Source organism: Hoplias malabaricus, chromosome 9, assembly GCF_029633855.1.
Source record: "Hoplias malabaricus isolate fHopMal1 chromosome 9, fHopMal1.hap1, whole genome shotgun sequence".
NCBI lineage: Eukaryota > Metazoa > Chordata > Actinopteri > Characiformes > Erythrinidae > Hoplias > Hoplias malabaricus.
Genome location: NC_089808.1, coordinates 36,842,465 through 36,862,789, shown reverse-complemented (window position 1 = coordinate 36,862,789; position 20,325 = coordinate 36,842,465). Strand labels below are relative to the sequence as shown.

At 42.3% G+C, this 20,325-nt stretch overlaps 1 protein-coding gene across 1 annotated transcript in view; it reads right to left on the bottom strand.

Moving 5' to 3' along the window:
- cacnb2b (calcium channel, voltage-dependent, beta 2b) overlaps window positions 1-20,325 on the bottom strand; it is a 59,739-nt gene that overhangs the window by 13,916 nt on the left and 25,498 nt on the right. The window contains exons 2-6 of the mRNA XM_066680938.1: window positions 4,889-4,966; window positions 3,578-3,700; window positions 1,802-1,941; window positions 318-379; window positions 12-34 (exon numbers count right to left, since the gene is read on the bottom strand). Coding sequence (XP_066537035.1) covers window positions 12-34; window positions 318-379; window positions 1,802-1,941; window positions 3,578-3,700; window positions 4,889-4,966 — 426 coding nt within the window. The remainder of the gene's footprint in view (window positions 1-11; window positions 35-317; window positions 380-1,801; window positions 1,942-3,577; window positions 3,701-4,888; window positions 4,967-20,325) is intronic.

The following is a 20,325-nucleotide window of genomic DNA, read 5'->3' as shown; positions in this document are numbered from 1 at the left end:
CATGTACTCACCGACTTCTTCTTCACTTGCTGAACTGTGTGAGACGGAGAGAGGGTAAAAATTACATTTTGCCTGAGCTCATTATATGATACAGAACCTCCTTTTCTCTCCTCTTTTCTTTATTAACAGCTCTACTGTGTGCTATTTCATGCTATTAGTGTTGTTAATGAGTAATTGGAAGACTGGGACTGGACTAATAGCACGCCCATGCTGGACATTACGTTCTGAGCTAATCATGTTTGATCTAACCTCATTAGCATGTTAATGGAATTGCTGGGAGTTTAAAGCTCTGTGGGCTGTCAGTCAGGTGACCTTACCTGTCGGAGGAGGAGTGACTTTTTTCGAGTTCATGTCATCTTTGGCAGCGCTTGTGGCTTTGCTGGAAAAACAGAAGGGTGATTTCATCACACTGCATTCAGACCACGTGAAGAAAGCTTCAGAATTTAAATGTGTACATTCCCATGTGGTATTCAATGTGCTTGGAGATGTGCTTGGAACACTATTCAAATGTTTGTAGACACCACTTACACAGGAATTGTCCTCTATTTTTAGGGGTGTCTATTGCTGGACGCTTTGGAGCAGCAGCACTAAGTCTCGGTTCACATTGTCCATTGCCAGGTTTCAGCAGGAGGGCTAAAAAGCCCCCCGGCATTGGGATGAGGAGCAGTCAAGGTGTTGAAGCTCCATTTAATACATTTAGTGGGAGTGGGAGTGATAGCTGTTATCCGCAAGGAATGATTTAACATCAGTAACTGACCTCTCTAATGTTCTTGAGGCTGAATGTCATTAAACCTTTACATTCATTCATTCACTGAAATAAACAGTGGTTTGTTTATGCAAAATAGCTTTTCCCCTTCCCTGTGTACAACCAGTAGTTTACCTGCTTCAGTTCAATAATTCATTCATTCATTCATTGTCTGTAAGCGCTTATCCAGTTCAGGGTCGCGGTGGGTCCAGAGCCTACCTGGAATCATTAGGAGGAATACACCCTGGAGGGGGCGCTAGTCCTTCATAGTGCAACACACACAGTCACACATTCACTCATACACACACCTACGGACACTTTTTTTGAGTCACCAACTCAAACACACAACACCCCTCACGGACAATCACCCGGAGGAAGCCCAAGCAGACACAGGGAGAACACACCACACTCCTCACAGACAGTCACCTGGAGGAAACCCACGCAGACACAGAGAGAACACACCACACTCCTCACAGACAGTCACCCGGAGGAAACCCACGCAGACACAGGGAGAACTCCTCACAGACAGTCATCCGGAGCGGAACTCGAACCCACAACCTCCAGATCCCTGGAGCTGTGTGACTGCAACACCTACCTGCTGCACCAGTATTGCACCAAATCCTTACAGTAATGTTCAAATATTTTGTTTACGGCTTTCCCAGAAGAAGAAATAACTGTTAATGCAGGAAATGGGGACAAACTCCTCATTAAAATCATTATTTTAAAAGTATTCTACAAGTGTGTATCTGCTAATCTTGGGTCATATTGTTTACATTAATTTAAATGCTTTCAGGCTATAATTTACAAGTGTGATTTCCTGAGCTGGAAGAATAATTGAGGGTTTGAGAGTGAATAAACTTTACTGGCATTTTCTCAGCATCCACGGCTGGTGAGACCTTTAGCAACTGCTTCCTGGACAGTGCACCAGTGTGTGTGTGTGTGTGTGTGTGTGTGTTTGTGTGGTTTTTGTGTGTTCAGTGACAAAAATGGATTAAATGTGGAGGATCTAATTTATTTTACTGCTGTGCAATGACAGTAAAAAGCATGGTTCATTACTTTGCTAGGGCTTTGGCGGCCTTCCTGGCTTGGACCTCTCTTCTGATGAGGATGGTCTCCAGGTTGACTGGGCTCGGAATGAAGCCCACCTCCCCTCCCTCCTTCACAGGCCGGCCGATCCACCAGTCATTGTTGAACTTCTGCAACAAGATCAAAGAACCAGTTTAAAACCATTACTTATATCTCCTTTACTCACAAATAAACAGGAGCAAAGAGAAACTAGGCAAGTCTGTATGAGCCGGACTGCCATTAGCCATATAGCTATTGTCACAGAGGGGTTTCAAAAACAGGAAAACCCAAAATACATACCCTTGTCATTGGAAGGTCTGGAGAAGCTTTGGTGCTTCATTTCAATGTCTTCTTTGTTTACATGTGCTTTTTTATTCTGTGATTGTGTTGTACAGAAAATATGTGGAGGGTAGGACTAATAAATGCAGAAATGAAAAAAGGAGCACAACGTTTTGTTCATAATATATAACTCATCAGTGTTTTTCTTGTTCATTTTATTTAAAAATAAATACTAGATGATCTACCAACAAAGAACAAAGACCAAGAACATTTTGTTAATTTTTAGAATTACAATTACTTATATATTCAATGTAACAGGTTACGTTTAAGGAGGCTGTGTGCAGCTACATGGAGTTTTATAAACACACTAACGCCACAAAATGTCTCCCACCACAAAAACACACAAATAAATAAGACAAATTCAGCAGTCCTCCTCTCTCTCTGAGATATAATACAGGGGGGTTCTCGACTTACGACGTTGATCCGTTCCTACGTTGCGTCGTAAACCGATTTTCGGTGTAAGTCGGAACATACGTACATACAAGCCTGTCTCATCCATGTTGAACACTTGTTCAGCACAGTAACCCCCCTCCCTAATTATCCTGAGCAACGTAACCGTGTATTCTTCCGCCGTGCACACCAAACACGAAGTTTGCGTTACGACGTTTACGACGCAAAACCACTTAAGTCAAAACAAGGCTTTTATACAGTAAATGGGAGATGTGTCGTAACCATGAAACATCGTAACTCGGAACTGATGTAACCCGAGGACCTCCTGTACTGTGTAAATGTTGATGAGTTCAGAGCTGTCCTGCTGAGCTTGTGAACTAACCAACGTTGAGCCAAGGCTCTGGCCAATGCGCATGGATTTTGTGCCAAACACAGCCCCAGAAACACACACAAACAGAGTGTGTTCCTGTCTTTTTTACTATTATTCATCTGAAGAACCTGCTATTCTTTGGTTCCAACTGGGAACAAATTTTTTTGGTCCGGTGAACCAGTTTATGTCGGTCAAAACACGTTGAATGGTTCCAAATATAGTTCATGAACTGGAATGTGAAATATGGCTGAACTAACAACAGACGGTGTAGTAGCGCCACCTTAAGCTCTCTCTATGAAATACGGCTGAACTACCGGTTCCTACTCACTCCTACTGTATTTTAAAATTAGGAGTCAGACAGTCAGAAAGCAAAAATGCCTCTTCTAGGCCAACCATGTAGGCGGTCCGGCAAAAAAGCAGTTGGTTTAATATAGTGGGTGATATCGCTGACCTCCACACAGCAAAATAAAATTTGAAACACCACACTACACCAATAAGAGTCCTTGGGCAACACTCTTAACTAAACTCTTAACTCAAATTTCTACGACACAAATCCAGCTTGAACCTGGAACCAATCACCAACTGCACATCAGTGGTCTGTCCAGCTGCAGGATTGTAAAAGGTCTGCTGAAGCTATGTATGAAGCAGTGTTTGAGAAGTGAACTCACCTCTTTGACGTGTAGGAAATCTTTAGCCTCAAAGGAAACTCCATGTCCAGGTATTGGGACGTTGTCGTCGTCTGCAGGAACGTAAGTGTAGTTTGTGCGCACGGCGAACGCAACGGGCTTGTACTGCCAAAGACATGACAAAATGGCTTCCTGATTCACACCATGAAATACATAATGAATCAAATAAGACTAGAATTCCGGACCCCACCACCACAGAGACAGGCACAACCTCATTTACAAGTTAAGGGTTCATTTCAGTAATCATTTCACATTTTTGGTAATAAAAGATTTTGATGCTGTATGCAAATGACCAGTGAACTTACATGTCCAATGAGGACTTGAAATATGAAATATTGATTAGGTAAATAAGTAATAAGTTAATAATGTTTGAGGGAGAAAAATAATGACTTGTTTAAACATGGCTTGAGTTTAACTGTAAGTATTTATTCAGTCTGAATTACAGGAACTCATCTGTAACCCGAGTTGTTTAGTTTTGTAGCATTTTCGGTAATGCAGTTAGCCGTGTCCCGAATTTGGAGACATTCCACCTTAAGTAATCCAAAAATAAGTTGCTGTGAAACTGCAGGGTTTAAGGAGATAAGTCACATTCATTTTGACAACACTGTACTGAAATCAGTTCCTACCCTTTTCCAAAAGTTACATAGTGCATTTTCTGCAATGTTGAGCCCATAGTAGTGACAACAGAGACATTATTCTCCCTATCACAAGTCGGTGTGAAGCTGTAAATGTTGGATAAAAATATTACGTCGTGTAACTTTAAAAGAGCAGCACCAACGTTAAGCTAAGGCTCTGGCCAATGCGCATGGATTTTGTGCCAAACACAGCCCCAGAAACACACACAAACAGAGTGTGTTCCTGGTTTTTTTTACTATTATTCAGCTGAAGAACCTGCTGTTCTTTGGTTCCAGGCGAGAACAAATTTTTCTGGTCCGGTGAACCAGTTAATGTCGGTGAAAACACGCTGAACGGTTCCAAATTTAGTTCATGAACTGTAATGTGAAATATGGCTGAACTAACAACAACAGACAGTGTAGTAGTGCCACCTTAAGCTCTCTCTATGAAATACGGCTGAACTAACGGTTCCAACTTGCACATGTGTATTTTAAAATTAGGAGTGTACCTTTAAAAGAGAAGCACTTTTCAAAATAACGCATCCTGAATATTCCTCCAGCATCCAGCCATGTGAACAAAGTATTCTCTTAATTTTTAATACATCTGTAAGTGGTCTTAATGTTTTGGCTCGTCTATGTAAATGTGCCAGTTAAAACTTTGACAAGAAATGTACCATACCTTGGCCTTCTCAAGTTGGACCTGAGCATTTTTCTCCTTCTCCTCAGTGGCCCCTGAGTCCTGACGGTCCGCCGAACCCTAACACACAGAACACCAGCGTCAGAGATGGATGGGGTCAGACACAGAGGATAAATACCATGCAAACAGGACGGTACAGGAACAAGTGTGGGACAGGGAGAGAGGTAGGTAATAGTTCTTGAAATGTCTTCTGGAGCATTCGCTTGTTCTGGTTGAGCTGTAGTTAAACTGTGTGTGACATGCTCTGTCTCGTCCAGTTACTCTCTGATGTCGTGTCTGAGCGACTGTAGCTCTGAATCTGACCTGAATTTCACTGCTTATTATTTCATGTCACTTCCACAACTCAAGCAAATGCTAATGTCCACTTATCGGGTCAGTCAGGATAAACTACAGCCCGTCAGTTTCAGTTTGGCTAATTATCTGAGAACTATGCGATTCTCAGGAAATGGTCTCAAGGATCATTTCAAGGTTAATTATAACTTCAGTTTTTTTATTGGAAATATTCATTTCTGTGAACTCTTTTCATCCTGTTCAGGTTCACTGTGAGTTCTACCCAGAGTCATTGGTTGCAAGACAGGAACACAACCTGGACGGGGTGCCAGTCTATCAACCCGGTCTCACACCTATTCGTGATATAGTCACATATTTTCGACATTTTATGCAACAATATCACGATCATAAGTGTAGGGTTAATCACCATAGAAACACTATGAGACAGTAACACGACAACACTTCCTCATTACAGGCGTCATTACCATCCGTTAATACCACTGTCTTAATATAACGTTACTAATTCATTATTTGCTAAAACATCGAAGCAAATAGTGGCTAGAGAAATGTCCTTTTCAGTATTAACCTTTTGAAAATTAGTCAAAATAATGTTAAGTAAAAGAAATGTTTTTGTTAGTGTTAAAGCTAACGTAGGACATCAATAACAAGCATTGCTTAGGGGAAGAAGTATTACTTTATGCCTTTGTTGGAATAAGAACCTATGTTATGTAATTCACAGTATGCCTTTATATGAGTAATGACGCCTGTAATGAGGAAGAGTTTTCATGTTACTGTCGCATAGTGTTTCTATGGTAATTACCCATACACTTATGATTGTGATATTGTCTCATAAAATGTTAAAAATATATGACTAAATATGCAAATTGCAGTCTTCTAAATATGTGACTATTATAAGCAGGTGTGAGACCGGGTTGAGTCTAGCACGGGGCACTACACACTCACACCTGGGTTGAAGTCACATGATTTTTTATTTTTTATTTTTTTTTTTTTTTGTGGGCATCATATTGGGGGCCAGTTGCCTGGTTTCACAAGTATGTATGTATGTATGTATGTACGTATGTACGTTTACACTTATATAGCGCCTTTCTAGACACCCAAGGACACTTTACAATCCACACTGCTCAGAACGCTCAGAAAACTCAATCCACACACACACAAAATGTGAGTGACCGGTGTCTCCCTACAACCTCCATAGTGTAATCACAGTGTCAGTCAAAAATAACCCTTTCTGCACTTATGTAATGTGTTGTATTCATTCATTCATTCATTGTCTGCAACTGTCGCGGTCAACTGGGCGCAAGGCTGGGGCGTTGTTCCCTCTCAGGGCGACACACATTCACACTTAGAGACACTTTTGAGTCACCAATCCACCTACCAGCGTGTGTTGTTGGACTGTGGGAGGAAACCGGAGCACCCCGAGGAAACCCACACAGACACAGGGAGAACACACCACACTCTTCACAGACAGTCACCCGGAGGAAACCCATGCAGACACAGGGAGAACACACCACACTCCTCACAGACAGTCACCCGGAGGAAACCCACGCAGACACAGGGAGAACACACCACACTCCTCACAGACAGTCACCCGGAGGAAACCCACACAGACACAGGGAGAACACACCACACTCCTCACAGACAGTCACCCGGAGGAAACTCACACAGACACAGGGAGAACACACCACACTCCTCACAGACAGTCACCCGCAGCAAGACTCAGACACTACCTGCTGTGCCACCAGAGTTTGTTGTATGTCAAAAAAAATTGTGAGCTATAAAGTTCACGTTTCAGCATCTGATTACTGTCTGGGTGCAGTGTCATTAGTAATGTTTTCTGTGATGTGCACTACGTAGGCAGTATAGCGCTATTTTGGGACACGACCCGAGCTCTGTTTACAAACCTGACGTGGACAATTGGGTCAGGGAACCATAGTAATATTTCTTTCATTTTAATGTCTAAATTAGCATTGACATAAACAATCAATCAATCAATTATCAATATTTCTTTAGTTGTTTGCCTCTTTGTATTTTATGCCTTCATTATTTCCCTTTGTGGCTCCTGCTTTCTGCTTTAAATCCAACTCACAATGATTGTTTTTACACAGAGCCCTTTTAAAAATAAACCAAGCTTAGGTTTATTAATGTAAACCTGAAAGGAAACAAGCAGCAAATCTGTGTTTTTTTGTGGTCACAGTGTAATAAACTTGGAGGGACCCCAGCTGTATACCAGTGAATAATGGGGAGTGTGGTTCAACCATAACAGTCTTAGTGGTCCACCTTGCTGGATTGTGCAGTATTATATTCCAGTGCACTTCAAAGGCTAGTGTCACAGGTCAGTGAAATATCACAGTGATTTTGAAGCTGTAATTTTAAGGTAAAATACTACATAGTGTCGCTTTAATCAGGTAAAGAGACAGTATTTTTCATGAGATTCTTATATAAAGACTATAACATTATTAACACTCTTTCCAATTTTTAAAAAATAAATGCTCAGTAAAAGCTCTTGGAGCAAAACAAACTCAGTTGGAGAGACAGTAGTTTTTTTAACCAATAAAGGACTGGAAACCGAGACTCTGCTGTCCCTGTGAGGACTGTGAGGTTTTAGGGAAGGACTGGGAGCTCATGAATCAACTGGAAAAGATAGCAAACCACAAACAAAACACACTGAGGCTATTTTGAGATGTGTTTTAGAAGCATCCAGTTTGATATGTTCACATACGCAAAACTAACCATGACCCAGCAGTCTGAGCTCCCTTTAAATGCCTAAGGAATTTGTCGACAACCAGAATAAATACTCAGTGAAAATGCTCAGCCGTGTTTCATATTAAATTATAAAACAGTCAAAGTGCTGATTTGGGCGGTCTGATAAAACCTGTAAAATCCCTCTGTCAAATCCCTGCAATGAATATCAGCTTCAAGGGGATCATACTTTACCATCGGTACAGCAAAAGCTGGCATTTCCTGTGATGTCATGAGCTTGTTAAAGGAGGGATGTGCTTGGTACGCAGTGGCCGCGACTGCGCTGGGGCGTACATGATCTCGGGTGTTATCCTTCAGGAATACTTCAGCACCAGTTTTATCGCTAACGGCAGACAAAGGGCAGGACATGAACCACTGGAAAGACTTTTACATCAGTGAGCAGTTAGAAGTCAAGGCAAAACACTGAGGCATTGTCTGGGAAAGAGATGGAGATGCTCTGTGTGTTTTCCATTTGTAGTTTACTGTTACAAAGCACTAGAACTAGGACTAAAAACACACTTAAGAGGAATGTTTCTATTTCTGACGAAAATCAATTAATTAAACTGGGTTTTTTTGTCAGTGTTTACATTTGTTTTATTTAGATCAGTGTCCTCTTCACTAAAGTTAAAACACCAAACAACAGACACAGCATTTTGCTTTGGTACAAGCTGCTCAAATTGCTCAGTTTTCCTCTGTGTTGTGGTTCTCCTCCTTGTGGTAGATTGGTTTGAGCATCCTCAATGCCAAGGCAGACCAAGCGACTCGAGCAGCTCGTAGCAAAGAAAATCATCTGTGGTTTGGACGTGTTGTTTTTTGACTAAAATTAATATAACACTGAACAAAATTTCAAATGTAAACGCTGAGAAAAAACAGTTTGAGCGACCAAAGCACAATCACACACCAAATATAAACAGTGCTCAGAAAACAAGAGAGGAACAAGCTCCCAGCGACATTAGAAAAAATATCCCAGCTTTAACACTGGAGCATATTTACAGCACAAGCTGAAACCTGAATCATACACCCTGGAGGGCGTGCCAGTCCTTCACAGGGCAACAAACACTCACACATTCACTTTCACACTCACACCTACGGACACTATTGAGTCGCCAATCCACCTACTAACGTGTGTTTTAGGACCATGGGAGGAAACCGGAGCACCCAGAGGAAACCCACGCAGACACAGAAAGAACACACCACACTCCTCACAGACAGTCAGCCGGAGGAAACCCACGCGGACACAGAGAGAACACACCACACTCCTCACAGACAGTCAGCCGGAGGAAACCCACGCGGACACAGAGAGAACACACCACACTCCTCACAAACAGTCACCCGGAGGAAACCCACGCGGACACAGAGAGAACACACCACACTCCTCACAGACAGTCACCCGGAGGAAACCCACGCGGACACAGAGAGAACACACCACACTCCTCACAGACAGTCACCCGTAGGAAACCCATGCAGACACAGGGAGAACACACCACACTCCTCACAGACAGTCACCCGGAGGAAACCCACGCAGACACAGGGAGAACACACCACACTCCTCACAGACAATCACCCGGAGGAAACCCACACATACACAGGGAGAACACACCACACTCCTCACAGACAATCACCCGGAGGAAACCCACGCAGACACAGGGAGAACACACCACACTCCTCACAGACAGTCACCCGGAGGAAACCCACACAGAAACCGGGAGAACACACCACTGAATCTGACACCGTATCAACAAATAATCCAGGTCAAAACAATCCAACATCTCACTCTTTATAAAGACACAGCTTCTTCAAGGCTTCATAAGTACAGTTAATATTTAGTTGGCCTTTTATTTTTGCTCCATTTTACAGGTATATGATGATTACAACTGGATCCCAAACACCACATTTTTTACCAAAGTTACTGGGATGGAACTCCATTACTCAAGAGAACACAGTTCCACTGGTCCACTGCCCAGTGCTGGGGGCTTCATACCCCTGAGTCTGACTCTTGACACTGGGGCCCATCTGTGCCTGTACCACATGATCCCATCGTACCGGCTTATGCTTTTCTACGGGGCTTGAACTAACCATGTGTGAACAACTGAAAATCTGTATCCAGATACATCTGAATTTATAAATCTTTTATTAGTATTTACAAACATTTGGACAAATAGCGTATGACATAGTATCACCTAACACTACAAATGACTACACTTCAATTGTGGAAGTTTAAAAAAACAAAGCCCTGCTATATCAAATGTGGCTCTGAATATGAGCTGGGACAAGCTTATTTCACCTGAGGAAAAAGTGAGAGCATATGCACAGAACACATGTCTAATTAGGGACTAAAGAGTGAGGAGGAAAATGAGAAAGAGGAGAGAATCACAGCAGAGAGAGAGAGAGAGAGAGAGAGAGAGAGAGTGAGAGAAAGAGAGAGAGATCCCCCCCCCCAGGCAAAGTCCTGTAAATAAGCTTTCCTTTTTTTTCTGTTTACTTGTGTTTGCCGTAGACATCTGTTCACCCAGCACCGAGTCCCCTGCTCCTCAGAGTCACACTGAGCTCAGGACAAAACGCTGCTGAATTATTAAACAACACTACCATCACCAGCACAGCACACAACACAACATACTGTCCCTCCCAGAACAAATACCTTTTTCCTCTAAAATACTAATATTACATGAGAAGGAGAGGAAAGCATCCTTAACTTGACAGAAGTTAATGTAACAGTAATTTTGGACCAATAGAAATGATCCACATAAAAGCTGACTGGGTTTATGTCTTGCCCCTGATCTCGATCCAAGTTCCTACACAGTACTGTTACACAGAGAACACTTCAAATAAATCACAGTTATTAGAATCAGCCCAGTGAATTTGCTCAGCCCTGAACATCTCACATTAAGAAAGAAATTGCCTGCACCCAAGCTGCTCAAACACAAACAAACAGCTCAAATTCTATCTAGTGCAGCACTGCAGCAGTTAAAATAGAACCTTCCAAAACGAGTAATATATTCCCTACACCACTCTGAAGTGCTCGAGTAGCTTAATATTCACAGTCGCAACTAATAAAAACCTCCAGCAGAGTTCCTACTGCTGCTTCAGACTTTTATGGAAACTCTGCAGAAGGCTTTTAATTTGAAATGAGGAATACAGGAAGTCTCAATTACGATGGCCAGCAGAGTCAGATCAGAACTTTTACAAAGCATGTTACAGTATAGAAAAAACGGTGCTGGAGGGAATATTCACATTGGTCACGACCAGCTTGAGGCGGAGGACCAACTGGGCGCATGAAATACGGAATTGTCAGTTTATCTTTGTAAGTCTTGTGTGATTTTCCCAGTGCACCATTTTGAATGTACTGTCACAATCAAAGCATGGCTCGATCCTGGCTGTCTTTCCGTTTTGAGCGAAGGACTGTGATAATTCAGTAATAACAGCAAAGGTATGATGACTGTGATCAACAAAACTGTACTTAGCTTCGCAGCCTTAATGAACAGTGTCATTTTCTCCCATTAAGGCACGGTATTATGATTATATCATAGATTTACTCAACCCAATATCTGACAGTGTGCTAAACCAGAAAATACTCCTCATTTTTATAAACATCATGTCTGTTTACAGCCCTATGGATGAAGCAGCATTTAGCAGGGGATTTACCCTGATTTAAAATCCTGTTATTTTGACTAATCCTGTTAATTGACTAATTACGTAACAGTCTGGACTGCGGAATATCTCCTAAAATGTGACAAAGTAACCCTTTAGAAACCATTAACTAAAGGTATGGGAGGGTTGTGTGTGAACTAAGGTTTCACAGATGTGCTGCTAAATTGCTTTTTGTTTAGTGGAGCACCCTCTGAAGGTGGTTCTTAGCTGAAAACTATTCTCTTTCAGTCAGACAGCAGCATGCCTCCTCGGCTCCTCACCCCGTCAGTGGAGTGACTGCGGTTAAGATATCACAGCTCGGCGACTGCGTCTCTGGCAGCAGGCTGAGCCCTGGAGTATTAACCTGACATGTCTTTGGAAAAACCTGACAGAGTTCAGATAAGGATTAGACTCCAGAGATTGAAGAAATGGGGGGGTGTTCAGAAATGTTAAAGCTACACATGCTTCATAACGAGAGGGTTCTGCTCAATTAAAGGGAAAAGTGTAACATGTGAAGGTTATTTTTGTTATGAACAAATAAAATAAATGTGTTCATAGGTTATAGATGTGTGTTCATAGATCCTAGTCCTGTATTAAACAATCCTTTCAGTGAAGAATCACCATTCAGAGTGCTGTTTAGTCCAAGACTAGGCTTAAACCTTGACCCTTGGAGGGCAGAATACTGACCACTCTTTTCTATACGGCCTAGCATTGCATTTAAATTCCCTGTCTTGCACATCTGGCACAAACAGAGGACCAGATGTATGCATGAGCGCACACCTGCCTCGAAGCAACAGCAAAATGCCTCCAAAACGCTAAGACCTTGCAGAGGACTGTCCACTAACATCCACCGCAGAGTTTAAAAGATGGAGCCGTCATGAAATGTCCTTGTAAATTCTGTGCAGGGGTTTTTTAGACAGCTAAAAAGATACAAGGAGACGGGCTGCATTTATTTTGCAGCCATTTATTAAGAGAAATTTTGCATGAGATGCAATTTTCTGCTTTCATTTTATAAAACAAACTTCCAAGCTGCAAAAGACCCCCACAAATGGAGTATTTCCATCCGTTTCTGCCGCCTCCTCACTTGTTTTACGTTAGGCAAATGCATATGCCTGAGTGAGAGAAGCACATTCTGTGATATTCCACATGTGACCTGTTCCCAAGGCATTTGGGCTTGTGCAACAGTTCTGTTCATTACACATGAAAACGACCCCCAAGATGCTCAGTACATCATGCCCAGAATCTCTACAGAACTGGTGTAAATAGGTGCAAAGTTGAAGTGACAGGTCCCACTTTACTCAGCAGTTAGATGGTCAGGACGTCTGAAAAGTCTCTAAGGGACTAGTTGAAACAACGGTCTAGTATGGAAGGATAAGCTAGCTTCTATTCAGTAAATATCCAGGGACCTGAAGGTTGTGGGTTCGATTCCCGCTCTGGGTGACTGTCTGTGAGGAGTGTGGTGTGTTCTCCCTGTGTCCGCGTGGGTTTCCTCTGGGTGACTGTCTGTGAGGAGCGTGGTGTGTTCTCCTTGTGTCTGTGTGGGTTTCCTCTGGGTGACTGTCTGTGAGGAGCGTGGTGTGTTCTCCTTGTGTCTGCGTGGGTTTCCTCCGGGTGCTCCGGTTTCCTCCCACAGTCCAAAAACACGTTGGTAGGTGGATTGGCGACTCAAAAGTGTCCATAGGTGTGAGTGTGTGTGTTTGTGTGTGTTCCCCTGTGATGGACTGGTGCCCCCTCCAGGGTGTATTCCCGCCTTGCGCCCAATGATTTCAGGTAGGCTCTGGACACACCGCGACCCTGAACTGGATAAGGGTTACAGATAATGAATGAATGAATGAATGAATGAATGAATCCTTAGTGTATTGACTGCGGAATAGCAGTAGACAAAACTAAGATGGCCGTTATCATTGTGGCTGCATTGGTCCAGCTGTAAAACATAGATAATATTCACAATAAAGCTCTTGGATCTTCACACACAATATTGTAAAACTAATAATGAAAAATCCCAGAGTCTACATGAGTCACTCAGTAATCAGGTTCCAGTCTAAATAGAGGACATGCATCTTTACCGTGGCTTAGAAACTCACCACAGCACGTGATGGAAATTATCATTACAGTCTGTATCATTATAAACCGGGAAAACTCATACATTTGGTACCTCTTGGGAATAAATATGACTCTTCTGCTCTAGCTCACCCCTGGCGTTTGAATACAACACATTGTTTTAAGGATATTGTTTACATGGGTTTGAAGCATGTAGCATTATTACTTTAAATGTACAGCTTCAAAATCATTGTGATGCTCCACTCAGCCGTAGAAGGGAAAACAGAGCCTCTGTCTTTGCTACTCTAGGCTCAGCACTGCAGAAACTGTGCTATGTAACTTTTGGAGGACAAACAACCCACTCCCTTCACCTCAGTTTCATACCTTGATTGCACACTCTGCAGCTGTAGGGGGAGCCCAGGAGAATATACACCAACTCTTACCTAGTGTTCATTAAAAACTTGGCAAGTCCTGAGATGGTAGGACAGAGATATCAAACTGTGTTCCTTCCAGGTCACAGCGCTGCAGAGATTAGGGTTTTCCTCCCTCAAACACTCCTCTAATTCCTGAAGCCACTGCAACTGATCTGATCTCTTGAATCAGGTGTGTGTCTTGTGTTTAATGAGGCTGAAGGCAGAAGGGCGCTGTGGCCCGTGAGGACCGTAGTGTGGTGTGGGGTGTTGGTGGAGAGAGGGGGGGGGGGTGTTCGTTTGAAGACAGGTTGCTCCCTGTGCTGCAGTCGGCTCACAGATCCGTTATGTCACGACAGACAGGATTAACCGATTCTGAGCAGCACTGATGGAGATGTTGCCTTTAATACCACACTTTTCACCCTGAGTGACTCAGTATGAATCAAAATGCCATGTCCTGCTGTCAGCTCCAAATAAGGGAAAAGGAGTGCGATACGGACCCAGTGATTTTCATTTGTGGAGGACTCGAACGGAGAAGGAGCCAAAGTTGTGCAGTTGCGTGGCAACCATACTTTGTTTCCTGAATAAACGTATAAGATAAAAATGAGTCTTGTATCATATTCCACCACTGAGGGATTATACAATTATTCTGAAAAGAACCAATCACTGAAACAATAACAAATAATAAGGAGATTTACTGGTATTTATGTTCTTTCTCTAATGCTGATTCTGTTTAGTGAATAGTGTTATACAAACACAATTAAACCGAATGGAATGGAACTAAATGGAATGGAAGCCCTTGTGCTTATGTTAACTTTTTCTCAATGCCTAATTTGGACTAGAGCTGTATAGTACCCACTTGCACTGGCCTATGGAGCAGTGGAACTCTGCTCTTCGTTTTGATGGGATGCTGTCAAACACCTTTAGAATGAGTTTCTACAGATTGTCAAATCTGGAAGGCCAATAAAACATCTGTGTATATGGGATGTCTACATCAAGTTGAAACATAAAGCTGAGAAAATTCTCCAGTTTGGGGGAGTGTCTATGATTGTAGGTAAACACTGTACCCTCTGGTTTGTTTATGTTCAGAAGCTTAGCGTCTTTTAAGGTAGAACGGTATGTTTGTGTGCCTCTTGTTTGTACGTGGCTGAAGCTTAACTTGTCTGTGAGTTTTTATTCACTGGTGTACCTCATTAAACCTGTTTACAAGAAACACTTGTAACTCAAGTTGTTTAGTTTACTTTAGTTTTTCCACAGTGATCCAAAACAGCAAAATATAAGTCAGTTGTTTAGTTTTGTAGCACTTTAGGTCTGTGTTTATTTTCTTGCTGTTAGCGCTCTCCTTCTCCATTGTCTAAAAAAGCTCCAGATGCCGCTGCTATTAGCACAGAGAGAGAGAGAGCCTAGCATACCGGACTGAGACACTTTGTTTTTGATTAAAATCATGAATATTGCCTTTTAAGAGGAGAACAGATTCAGTTTTCAGGTGTGTTTAAGTTTTCTATGGTCTTTTTCACAAGAGTTAAAACATGCCCTGTCAAAATAAAGCCAAACATCACCACACCACATATTCTGGCTTTTATTGATTCAGTTATGTAATCACTCGACTATCTCCATAACAGTAAACTCTGAGCAGAAACACAGCAGAACATGGAGCTGATGGAAGCTGCCCTTCTGCCCTGCTCTGAGGGCTGATATGCCATATTCGTCCAAACGTTCTGCTCCACGATCAGGATTAGCTTTTGGCTAAAGCACGCTCAACCCACACACAATCAGAAAAAGGAAAACAAGTTGCCATGGACACGTCAAGACAGGAACGCACACACACACACACACACACACACACACACATTAAGAAGTCCATCTTCTACCACAGAGGAGTTTCTGTGAGTTTTCTCTGAGCTTGTGTCCAGAATGCTTTCATGCACAGCTGTATGTACTGGATTCTGTTGTACACAAAAGACTTGTGTAATCAGGCACCCAGGACACTTAGGCACAGCTGCACATGAGCCCACAGCCACTACACCCAATACAAAGCATGGGCTAGAGGGCTACAAACACCCCAGCATTGGGCAGTTGAAAACTGGAGCTGTGTTCTCTAGAATAATGGCGCTCCATTCAATTGCCAAGGAATGAGCTTGTCTAGTGAGACAGGAGGTCTACAGAGGTATAAACCAACTCACATTGGGCTGTGTAACACTGAACATGAAGTAAAGTGGTGTTTGTGATCCTGAATTAATTCATCAACTCCTTTACTCATGTGTATGTATGTATGAATTATATTTTGATGGGCCTGTATAACGGTAATACCATATACCGTGATATATAATGTGCCTTTAAGAGAGTCACAGGGAGGAGGCGCTGTGGGTGCTCATTGACTGCTGATGTCACATTCTGAAAATCAGTTGTGAATTTAGCGCTGAGTTTTGGTAAAAGAAGCTGAAAACAAATACTTATGAGATTATTCACTCAACTTTGTGCTCACAGGCATGAGGATTTATCTCGAAATATGTGCGATTTGAGCTGAATTTCACTAGAAAACCATCTGCTGTAGTGTGCTAAACCACAAGTGCCTATTAACCTATGCTTTTAAGCAGGCTAGAACCATATTGGAGCAACAGAACTTTTCCAACACCACTAGCTGAAATTTGCTCTCTCAGAAATGTGTTTTTTATCGTCAACATGTGTCAGAGTGCACCGCCAGACTGGGCTGAGCTGAACTGCACAGCACCGAAAACCCTTCAATTTTGTGCTCACACATACCCAACCCATGGCAAAACCGGTACGATGGTATGAAAAATGTGGATACTGCACACACACACAAAATAGTACAAGAATTTGTACTACACACAAACACACACATATATATATATATATATATATATATATAGTACAAATTTTTTGACACACCCACTCAAGAAGGGTTTCCTTACTTTTCACATATGTCGTATGTACAGTAACAGTCAAAAGTTTGGGCGTCCTCCTCATTCAATCAGCATCTTGAAGTTGTCACCTGGAATGTTTTTCAGTGAACAGCTGTGGCCTCGTCAAGAGTTAATTTGTAGAACTACTCGCCGCCTTAATGTTTTTGAGATCATAACTTGGGTTGTGTAGAGGTAGGGGCTGGTATACAGTTCTATGCAGTAAAGAGCCCTATTCCACCAATTCCACCACTTTTGACTGGCACTGTATATATGGGGCACAGTTGTACATGCCACTAAATGAAAGAAATCAGAGTAAAGGTCTGAAAAACTAGGTTTATTTGGCTCCAAAAACTAATTCTCTCTCAGATTTGATTCTTAAAATTTGTTAATGGGTTTAGTCCTACATGGCCCTGACAAGAAATCTATGTGACCATTAGAATAATCGGATAAATGCCAGAATCCAGTAATGCTGATAGTATTGGCTCAGGTCCTCATATCGTATCTGTATACTGAACTTTTATTATTAACCTTGAGACCAGCCATTACACCAGAGCTTAAATATGGAAGCGACAATACAACAATGACATTAGAAAGAGATTATTCATCTCTTGCAGGGAATATAAAGTGCATTTGGTGTGCGGTATAAGCTTGTGCTACAGCAGAACATGTGTGGTGAATACAGTGGCTCAGCTTGACCTCCTGTCCTTATGTAAAATGCTCCAGTAATCTAATTAATTAGTTTCCTCTCTGTCACTTAACAAGCTTTGCCAGGTCACCCCTACATCCACATACACTGTGTTCACATCATCACACTCCACATCGTCACCGAAGCTCTGAAATGTTGGCTTTATCATCAGGAAATCACAGGATCAACCCTGATACATTTTAGTAGGCACAACAGAACACGGCTGTTAATGTTCTCCTGCAAGCGTGGTGACATCCAGTGTTGTTGTGTTAGCAGGAGTGTGGAAAGAAGCAGAGGTTGGCTTCACAGTGCTCAGAGGAAACCTGTGCTGCCTTCACTCCATCAGCTTGGGAGCAGTGTGAGAGTGGGGAGAGTCCTTGTTAAAGGGTAGAATGTGAAAGGGCTAAAACTGGGGAGACAGTTGGGTGCAAATTATGAGTGTAATCAAAAGTTGGTAGTTTCCTACCCTCCTCCATAAGTTACATAGTGCACTGTTTGAAGTGCTGAGCCTGGAGTAGCAACAACAGAGACTCTATTCTTCCTATTACAGGTCAGTGGGGCATCACAATGATTTTGAAGCTGTAATTTTAAGGTACAAATACTACCTACTGTTCCTTTAAGAGAGTTAGAACTCCAGCTTCACCACACATAATATAATAAAAAAAAATACAGTGGTGGTGAGGCAATTCAAATAAATATATAAATAAATAAATAATAGCAAAAATGTGATAAAGGCTACTGCAGAAGATTTGCTTTAGATTCAGTGCTGTGATTGGGATACATTCAACATATAAAACTTTATATAAAAAATGCGAAACATAATCACACAGCATGAGTGCGTTCTTTCTGTAATGCACGAACAGTTTCACTCGACTATCCCTCTCAGCATGCTTATACTGCTGATACTGATACAACAGTGGTATGTCATCGCCAGTCACAACTGAGTAAAAACCCAGGGGCTTGTTAGAGACTTGTTTGCATATTGTAGCCTAGTGCAAATGCCACCATAAAATCACCATGAGAATTAAAGGCATGGCTCTATATGTTCCTTTCTTTCATAATAGGTGTCACATTCTGGCCCAATCTTGTTTGTTTTCCCCGCCATGTGCTCGCTCAGCACATGGCTCTGTCTGTTTGTTGTTGTCCATGTCTCCTCCCATGTCCCGCCCGTGTTCCGCCTCCTCGACTGTGTCTCATTTGTTACCCTGCCCTCTCATTATCTGTCTCAGGTGCGTCTCGTCTGTGTTTAGTATTTAAATCCCCTTTTGTCACTTCCTGTTATCGGTCATTTATATTGTTTTGTGTTGTTTGCTATGTTCAAGTCGTGTTGTTTCGTGTTGTTCCCAATTCTAGTCAGTTGTTCCTTGTTTTCGTTGCCTCATTTCTTGTTGTTGTTTCAAGCCCTTTCATTTATTCATTCGTCGTGTTTGCCCTCTAGTTCGTTTGTGTTTGTTTTGTTTTTTTCTAAATATAATCACTGTGTTTTAGCGTTTGCGTCCGCCTCCGTCAGTCCGCCATCTGTGAATTCGTGACAATAGGTGACCAGTCATGGCTTTAGAGAGTCCTGCCCCAGCTTATAGCCTTTAATAACAACCAAGCATAACAAAACTACGGCTTTATAGTGTAGTTCTAGAGATACTAATTGTTTTAATTCCACACATATGAAGCTTGGTTCCTGCATTTCCCAGAGTTCCTCAGTGCTGTATCGCATGGGGAATCATCTGTTGCTAGTTTGGTTCATGTGATCCCAAATCCAGCAATACCCTGAAATGTGTTGTTGAGGAATGTGTAGAATCTCTATCACACAATGCTGGAAGTGTTTGCTGCAAAAGACAACACAATCTCTGACGTAATTATCGACTGGCGATAAGTACCCCCCACGCCTTTTACTTGATAACGAGGGTTATCATTATGACTTTAATAAGAGAGTCAACCAGGCCTTGATCAGATACATCTCTACACCAGCCTGAAACACATGGAACAACACCCGAGGGTCTGACCAATGGGACAGCGACACAGGACTGAGCTACACAGCTGGATACGTTCTCTCTCTCTCTCTCTCTCTCTCTCTCTCTCTCTCTTTCTCTCTCCCCCTCTTGTCGTGATTGCTTTTCTGTAAGGAGATTAAGATGCCATGCGTCAATCCAGGATTTGGAGAGAAAGAGACGAATGCAAACTCCCCTTAACCATCCAGCCCTGTGATGGACATATCGCAAACCATTTTACCGACAAACGTGCCACATTCAGTGCTAATGAACCAAAGAATCCTGACATCGAAACCTTTAAACTGGGTTTCTGCACATTTCCATTAAAATCTGAATTGAAAAATCATAGTCACTATTTCCAAAAACGACACTCATACGTTTGTCCAATGCTCCCATCCATAATCATGTTACAGATGTAGGCTAATGTGGCATCAGGAGTCCTGCCAGAGGACATTTGTTGGCGCAGTGTTGTGTAGCATACTTCCCTAAGGGGGGAATCAAGCCCTGTCTAATTCTAAGTGGGTCCAACCTAACATTCACACTGCTTTATGTTTAAATCTCAGATAAAAGCAGGGCTGAATCGGTTCTGAACCAGGACCTATGCTTCAGTCACATGATCCTTGGTTTTTTGGGTCTTGGTCACAGGCCACACAAACTGAAGCATTAGCCAATTTATGATGTCGACCAACAGTCCAGAAATTGTGGGCACCTAGGCTTC